The sequence below is a fragment of the Oncorhynchus nerka genome, unplaced genomic scaffold (assembly GCF_034236695.1).
Source record: "Oncorhynchus nerka isolate Pitt River unplaced genomic scaffold, Oner_Uvic_2.0 unplaced_scaffold_6446, whole genome shotgun sequence".
Lineage (NCBI taxonomy): Eukaryota > Metazoa > Chordata > Actinopteri > Salmoniformes > Salmonidae > Oncorhynchus > Oncorhynchus nerka.
In genome coordinates, this window is record NW_027034869.1 from 476 (window position 1) to 9,017 (window position 8,542).

The following is an 8,542-nucleotide window of genomic DNA, read 5'->3' on the forward strand; positions in this document are numbered from 1 at the left end:
ACATATAGATGGGCAGGGTATACAGGCTGTCACGCTGTTTGTCTAATAGACATAACATATAGATGGGCAGGGTATACAGGCTGTCACGCTGTTTGTCTAATAGACATAACATATAGATGGGCAGGGTATACAGGCTGTCACGCTGTTTGTCTAATAGACATAACATATAGATGGGCAGGGTATACAGGCTGTCACGCTGTTTGTCTAATAGACATAACATATAGATGGGCAGGGTATACAGGCTGTCACGCTGTTTGTCTAATAGACATAACATATAGATGGGCAGGGTATACAGGCTGTCACGCTGTTTGTCTAATAGACATAACATATAGATGGGCAGGGTATACAGGCTGTCACGCTGTTTGTCTAATAGACATAACATATAGATGGGCAGGGTATACAGGCTGTCACGCTGTTTGTCTAATAGACATAACATATAGATGGGCAGGGTATACAGGCTGTCACGCTGTTTGTCTAATAGACATAACATATAGATGGGCAGGGTATACAGGCTGTCACGCTGTTTGTCTAATAGACATAACATATAGATGGGCAGGGTATACAGGCTGTCACGCTGTTTGTCTAATAGACATAACATATAGATGGGCAGGGTATACAGGCTGTCACGCTGTTTGTCTAATAGACATAACATATAGATGGGCAGGGTATACAGGCTGTCACGCTGTTTGTCTAATAGACATAACATATAGATGGGCAGGGTATACAGGCTGTCACGCTGTTTGTCTAATAGACATAACATATAGATGGGCAGGGTATACAGGCTGTCACGCTGTTTGTCTAATAGACATAACATATAGATGGGCAGGGTATACAGGCTGTCACGCTGTTTGTCTAATAGACATAACATATAGATGGGCAGGGTATACAGGCTGTCACGCTGTTTGTCTAATAGACATAACATATAGATGGGCAGGGTATACAGGCTGTCACGCTAGTTTGTCTAATAGACATAACATATAGATGGGCAGGGTATACAGGCTGTCACGCTGTTTGTCTAATAGACATAACATATAGATGGGCAGGGTATACAGGCTGTCACGCAGTTTGTCTAATAGACATAACATATAGATGGGCAGGGTATACAGGCTGTCACGCTGTTTGTCTAATAGACATAACATATAGATGGGCAGGGTATACAGGCTAATAGGATTATGGAAAGATTTAAAACCACATCATTTTTATTCGACATAGGTTTTTGCAGGCATTTGTCCTGTCCACTTTCAAACTTTAAAATGTTGACAAACATTCAGCAGGAAAGTTCATGGAAACATAGCTACGGTCTCCTTATCCATCCATGTTACAAGACTCACAACTAATACTCTATACAGGATAGACATGTTGAGTTGAGCCTGTGCTCCTGAGTATCTGTTTATGTGTCAGTATTAGTGCATGTGTGTGTAGGTCTAACTCCTTGTTAATTTAAAACCGGAAGCAATAGCGATCCTATCCCTAGCCAGACATGATAGATAGCAGGTTCCCGAAGTTGTGACACTGGAAGCAGCCAGGAAACACTGAAAGGTCGCTGACGATTAGATTAAAGACTACACCTCTGATATGACCTTTTAACCAGGGACACCATTTTAATCGCAACCTCTTTTATTGGGACCATTGTTCTCCTAAAGGTCTCAGGTCTTAGTAATTTCTTATCTGGCTGTAATCTGAGGCCAAGGGGATGAGAGAGAGAGGGGGAGACTTGGTCATAGTCATGGGTTCAGCCAAGTGGAACCCTATTCCCTATATAGTGCACTACTTTAGACCAGAGCCCATAGGAAATCCAATTGGCTGTGTTCAGAAGTTGTACACTACGTAGAAAACGAGGGTTCCGTAGGACGCATAAAGCTTCAGTCAGCGGTGCTGGGCTGGACTCTCTCTATATAAGGGGTTCTGGGTCCGCCAAGAGAACCACACAGCACCACCGGGTGAGAGCGAAGGAGACACCGACAGAGACACACAGCACCACCGGGTGAGAGCGAAGGAGACACCGACAGAGACACACAGCACCACCGGGTGAGAGCGAAGGAGACACCGACAGAGACACACAGAGACTCACCCAACCTTCACCAGACCACTGATCCACACCTGCAGCCTGGCTGTTACTTTCAAGGCTCTTTCTCTTGGACTCCTCTTTCCTCTCTCTCTCCATCTGTCGCTCCTGATCATGTGGAAGGCTGCGGTGTTGACGTTTGGCCTGTTGGTGGCGCTGGTGGGTATGGTGCAGGCTGCAGAGGGCCACGCTAACTCTATCTACGGTGTGAAGCTGTGCGGGAGAGAGTTTATACGGGCCGTCATCTTCACCTGCGGAGGATCGCGTTGGAGGAGAGGAGTGGGCGACGCCGGTGAGATGGGTGTCTGTGAGAGACGATGTGTCTGTGTACCTGTGGCTGTGGTTGTGAATGTGTGGGATTGATTGTCTATGTGTGCCTGTGTGTGTGTGTGTGTGTGCCTGTGTGCGTGTGCCTGTGTGTGTGTGTGCGTGTCTGTGTGTGTGTGCGTGTCTGTGTGCCTGTGTGTGTGTGTGCCTGTGTGCCTGTGTGTGTGTGTGCCTGTGTGTGTGTGTGTCAGTCTCTCTTGTTGTGCATGTCTAAATGTCTGTCTGCCTACGTGTCTGTTTGACTGACCGACTACTCATCTGTCTGCTACTGTAGGGTCAACTATACTGAGATGTTTTCTCTCGTTCAGCACCATAGACTAATATCTAATATCAATCCTTGCAAGAGAACCAGTTGTTCCTGTAGCCATTTCTTTTCTATTAAGCATTCAAATCATTTTATTTTCCTCGTCCTTCCAGGTGACATCTCCATTGACGAGGAGACTGAGGCCTACAGCCCATGGAGCTCCAACGCCATCCCCGGCCTCGCCAGCAAGCAGCGTCCAGGATTGGAGGCTCAGGGCTGGGCAGGCGAGGTCAGGGAGGGGGGCTCTGCCGCTGCTGCGTTCAGTCGTTTGGCCCGCTCGCCCATCTCAGAGGATGTGCTAGAGGCGCTGCGCAGTGCGGACAGGAAGGGGCGGGATGTCGTGGTGGGCCTCTCCAACGCCTGCTGCAAGTGGGGCTGCAGCAAGAGCGAGATCAGCTCCCTCTGTTGAGCACTACCAACACCTCTCCTTTTCATCCCTCTGTTGAGCACTACCAACACCTCTCCTTTTCATCCCTCTGTTGAGCACTACCAACACCTCTCCTTTTCATCCCTCTGTTGAGCACTACCAACACCTCTCCTTTTCATCCCTCTGTTGAGCACTACCAACACCTCTCCTTTTCATCCCTCTGTTGAGCACTACCAACACCTCTCCTTTTCATCCCTCTGTTGAGCACTACCAACACCTCTCCTTTTCATCCCTCTGTTGAGCACTACCAACACCTCTCCTTTTCATCCCTCTGTTGAGCACTACCAACACCTCTCCTTTTCATCCCTCTGTTGAGCACTACCAACACCTCTCCTTTTCATCCCTCTGTTGAGCACTACCAACACCTCTCCTTTTCATCCCTCTGTTGAGCACTACCAACAACTCTCCTTTTCATCCCTCTGTTGAGCACTACCAACACCTCTCCTTTTCATCCCTCTGTTGAGCACTACCAACACCTCTCCTTTTCATCCCTCTGTTGAGCACTACCAACACCTCTCCTTTTCATCCCTCTGTTGAGCACTACCAACACCTCTCCTTTTCATCCCTCTGTTGAGCACTACCAACACCTCTCCTTTTCATCCCTCTGTTGAGCATCCCTCCCTCCTTCCCTCTAGCCCTCCATCCCTCTAGCCCTCCTTCCCTCCATCCCTCCTTCCCTCTAGCCCTCCATCCCTCCTTGCCTCTAGCCCTCCATCTCTCTAGCCCCCCATCCCTCCTTCCCTCCATCCCTCCACTTTTCTATCCTTCCATTCCTCCTGCTTCTTCTCCTTCTCCTGGATCATTGTGTTGATCATTTAGGGTCTCCTGACTGTGAGGGTGTAAAAAGAAAAGGTTACAAGGCAACATGAGAAAATACATTCTTTGACCCTGCATGTATTCTCCAACCTATGTCAGTATTATGAGCAGTTTTTGTGTGTTTAGTTACTGATATGACAGTCCAATAAAGTTGTGTTTTGAAAGTGGTAATGTGTTACTCTTCATTGACATTTCTGAATGACTCTTACTTGATGTATTACAGTATCTGAAAATATTTTACCACAAAGACTTTATTTCTCAACAACACTAGACTAGATCAGGATTTCCCAAACTCGGTCCTGGGTGCAAGTTTTGTTTTTTTCCCTAGCAGTACACAGCCGATTCAAATAACCAAAGCTTGATGATGAGTTGGTTATTTAAATCAGCCGTGTAGTCCTTAGGTTAAAAAAAAGGACGGTTTTTGTTGTATCCACCTGCTGTTATAACTTCCACCTCCCGGTCTTTGGTGGACTTTGACTGGCTGTCACGCACACCTGTTTAAAATATGATGACCCCAACAGAGGATTCTATCCCGCTAGGCCCACATGGCATTAAAAAGTAGACGTTTATTACATGCCATAAAATGGCCTTTTACACTGTCTATTCACTCACTGGTAAATGTAAATAGAACTTTGACTTTGATGAAAGATAGTCTATTACATTGACCTAATTGATTTTGCAGTGTAATCACGTGTGGTGTGAACAGATCGGCGATTGGGCAAAACTAATCAAGCGTATGGAACGTTGAGCCATGTACGGAAGCCGAACAAGGACCTGCTGGTGGATTTTTGAATCTGACATGACAGCTATTTCTCACACAGAGCCAGAGCTACTTATCGCAACAGAAAGGGGGTTCGGGATTATCTCTTTGCTCTAAAAACAAAGTGAGAGATCCAAACCCTTTGCTACTAAATACATCTGGATTGCATCTGCCATTCTGTAAATGCTCATTGCCACGGTACCGGTAGCTACTGCTAACAAAGCAATTACGGATCTGACAAATCGGTGCGACCAGGTAAAGGCTTTCTTTGGCGGCACTTTCAACATGAAGCTATTAGCTAGCTAGATACCCAACTAACTAGCCAATTAACCTTTATGTAGCCATATAATATGTCATTGTGTTGTCTTTATCGTTTGCACTTGGCTAGCTAACAATGTCTACAATCGTTCATTTTGTTAGATGTTTATGTAGTTAGCTGGCTAACGGGCTAATGTCACTTGCGGCGAAATGCGAGGCCGTATCGGCCTGCGCCCAAGCCGGCCAGGGACTCCTACTTTATTAGCTAGCAAAATTGCTAACTAGCGTAGCTGGCATGTAATGCGGAATGCTTGCGGAGGCAAGCTAGATTAGGTAACGTTGGCTAGTTACGTATCAGGTTTATAATGGGGACTGATTACTACTAACAAACCAGTTAACGTTAGCTAGGTATCTAACATTTTGTCAACATCCGTTGATGTGTTTATTTTGGTCCCAGGTCGGTTGTGAAGGTAGTCCTGATGCTGGTGATTAGAATGCGTTCTTTACATTCCGACCCTGACTGACGCGTTCCATCTTTACTCTGTTGTATTTTAAGCTGGGCCAGAGACAACTCTGCTTGTGATGTTGGGCTAGAGAGACAACTCTGCTTGTGATGTTGGGCTAGAGAGACAACTCTGCTTGTGATGTTGGGCTAGAGAGACAACTCTGCCTCTGATGTGATGTTGGGCTAGAGACAACTCTGCCTCTGATGTGATGTTGGGCTAGAGAGACAACTCTGATGTGATGTTGGGCTAGAGAGACAACTCTGATGTGATGTTGGGCTAGAGAGAACTCTGCCTCTGATGTGATGTTGGGCTAGAGAGACAACTCTGCTTGTGACAGTGACACTAGGTAGCAACAGAAAACTATGTAGCCGGCAGAGGCTGTAAGGAAAATGTAGAGAAACATTCAAGTCACTCTTTCTCTCTCTGTGTGTGTGTGTGTGTAGGATGGAGTGGCAGCCGGATGAACAGGGTTTGCAGCAGGTACTTCAGCTGCTGAAGGACTCCCAGTCTCCAGACACAGCCACACAGAGAGCTGTGCAGGAAGTATCCTCTCAAACACACAGCAGTGTGTCTGCGTACGAGAGAGAGCGAGGCTGTGTGATTGTTTTCCATACTCCATAATGTGTCTCATCGGGGTGTGAGTGAAAGATAAGTCATGAATGTGTGCGGGATTGTTGGTGATTTGCCATGTTGATTGTTTTGTCAGTGAAGGGGTGTTCCTTAACAGTGTGTAGAAACTGGAACAGCTCAACCAGTTCCCAGACTTCAACAACTATCTCATCTTCGTCCTTACAAGCCTCAAATCAGAGGGTAAGTGTGTGTAAGATCTATATAAAATGGTTGTGAGCATTAGTCAGTGGTTACTAATCGTTCCCTCTTTCCTATCAAACCACCCCCTTCTCTGTAGATGAGCCGACCCGTTCTCTAAGTGGTCTCATATTGAAGAACAATGTGAAGGCCCACTACCAGAACTTTCCTCCTCTGGTCGCTGACTTCATCAAGAGGGAATGTCTCAACAACATCGGAGATCCCTCACCCCTCATCAGAGCAACCATCGGTAAGAGAGAGAGAGTGTGTGTGTGTGTGCTGCAAAGTGAGTCAGGATGTGTGGGTGGTTGAGCCTTCGCAGGTACTGGTGTCAGTCTGTGGGGGAGTATGCGTTAATCAGCAAGCTGAAGTGTGTGTGTGTGTATTCAACTTTCAGTTTCAAGTTTTAATGTCACATACAGTGAAATTCCTTCTTGCAGCTCTAAACCATCAATACAGTAATCGATAGTAGTACTAAGAATAACAAGGAAGAACAGAAACCCACAATAAATAATGTTGTGTATAAATGTGTGTGTTAGTGTGTGTGTGTCAGTGTGTGTGTGTCTATTAGTTAGTGTGTGTCTATTAGTTAGTGTGTGTCTATTAGTTAGTGTGTGTCTATTAGTTAGTGTGTGTCTATTAGTTAGTGTGTGTGTCTATTAGTTAGTGTGTGTGTCTATTAGTTAGTGTGTGTGTCTATTAGTTAGTGTGTGTCTATTAGTTAGTGTGTGTGTGTGCCTATTAGTTAGTGTGTGTGTGTGCCTATTAGTTAGTGTGTGTGTCTATTAGTTAGTGTGTGTGTCTATTAGTTAGTGTGTGTGTCTATTAGTTAGTGTGTGTGTCTATTAGTTAGTGTGTGTGTCTATTAGTTAGTGTGTGTCTATTAGTTAGTGTGTGTGTCTATTAGTGTGTGTGTGTGTCTATTAGTTAGTGTGTGTGTGTGCCTATTAGTTAGTGTGTGTGTCTATTAGTTAGTGTGTGTGTCTATTAGTTAGTGTGTGTGTCTATTAGTTAGTGTGTGTGTCTATTAGTTAGTGTGTGTGTCTATTAGTTAGTGTGTGTGTCTATTAGTTAGTGTGTGTCTATTAGTTAGTGTGTGTGTCTATTAGTGTGTGTGTGTGTGTCTATTAGTTAGTGTGTGTGTGTGTCTATTAGTTAGTGTGTGTGTGTGTCTATTAGTTAGTGTGTGTGTGTGTCTATTAGTTAGTGTGTGTGTGTGTCTATTAGTTAGTGTGTGTGTGTGTCTATTAGTTAGTGTGTGTGTGTGTCTATTAGTTAGTGTGTGTGTGTCTATTAGTTAGTGTGTGTGTGTCTATTAGTTAGTGTGTGTGTGTCTATTAGTTAGTGTGTGTGTCTATTAGTTAGTGTGTGTGTCTATTAGTTAGTGTGTGTGTGTGTCTATTAGTTAGTGTGTGTGTGTGTCTATTAGTTAGTGTGTGTGTGTGTCTATTAGTTAGTGTGTGTGTGTCTATTAGTTAGTGTGTGTGTGTGCCTATTAGTTAGTGTGTGTGTGTGCCTATTAGTTAGTGTGTGTGTGTGCCTATTAGTTAGTGTGTGTGTGTGCCTATTAGTTAGTGTGTGTGTGCCTATTAGTTAGTGTGTGTGTGTGCCTATTAGTTAGTTAGTGTGTGTGTGTGCCTATTAGTTAGTTAGTGTGTGTGTGTGCCTATTAGTTAGTTAGTGTGTGTGTGTGCCTATTAGTTAGTGTGTGTGTGTGTGTCTATTAGTTAGTGTGTGTGTGTGTGTCTATTAGTTAGTGTGTGTGTGTGTGTTTCTATTAGTTAGTGTGTGTATCTGTGCCTATTAGTTAGTGTGTGTGTGTGTGTGTGTGTGTGCCTATTAGTTAGTGTGTGTGTGTGTGTGTGTGCCTATTAGTTAGTGTGTGTGTGTGTGTGTGCCTATTAGTTAGTGTGCGTGCCTATTAGTTAGTGTGTGTGCCTATTAGTTAGTGTGCGTGTCTATTAGTTAGTGTGTGTGCCTATTAGTTAGTGTGTGTGCCTATTAGTTAGTGTGTGTGCCTATTAGTTAGTGTGTGTGCCTATTAGTTAGTGTGTGTGCCTATTAGTTAGTGTGTGTGCCTATTAGTTAGTGTGTGTGTGTGTCTATTAGTTAGTGTGTGTGTCTATTAGTTAGTGTGTGTGCCTATTAGTTAGTGTGTGTGTGCCTATTAGTTAGTGTGTGTGCCTATTAGTTAGTGTGTGTGCCTATTAGTTAGTGTGTGTGTGTGTGTCTATTAGTTAGTTAGTGTGTGTGTCTATTAGTTAGTTGTGTG

At 44.6% G+C, this 8,542-nt stretch overlaps 2 protein-coding genes across 2 annotated transcripts; both read left to right on the plus strand.

Moving 5' to 3' along the window:
* The first annotated feature begins 1,954 nt into the window (after positions 1-1,954).
* On the plus strand, positions 1,955-3,127 carry LOC135566245 (relaxin-3-like). Its single transcript, XM_065014033.1, has 2 exons — positions 1,955-2,366; positions 2,810-3,127. The coding sequence occupies exons 1-2, from the start codon at positions 2,180-2,182 to the stop codon at positions 3,103-3,105; spliced, it is 483 nt and encodes a 160-aa protein (XP_064870105.1). The 5' UTR covers positions 1,955-2,179; the 3' UTR covers positions 3,106-3,127.
* Positions 3,128-4,635: 1,508 nt separating this feature from the next.
* On the plus strand, positions 4,636-6,632 carry LOC115124185 (transportin-2-like). The gene is made up of 4 exons (XM_065014032.1): positions 4,636-4,954; positions 5,907-6,006; positions 6,198-6,273; positions 6,371-6,632. Exons 2-4 carry the CDS (start codon positions 5,908-5,910, stop codon positions 6,580-6,582), a joined length of 387 nt encoding a protein of 128 aa, XP_064870104.1. The 5' UTR covers positions 4,636-4,954; position 5,907; the 3' UTR covers positions 6,583-6,632.
* The last annotated feature ends 1,910 nt before the right edge of the window (positions 6,633-8,542 follow it).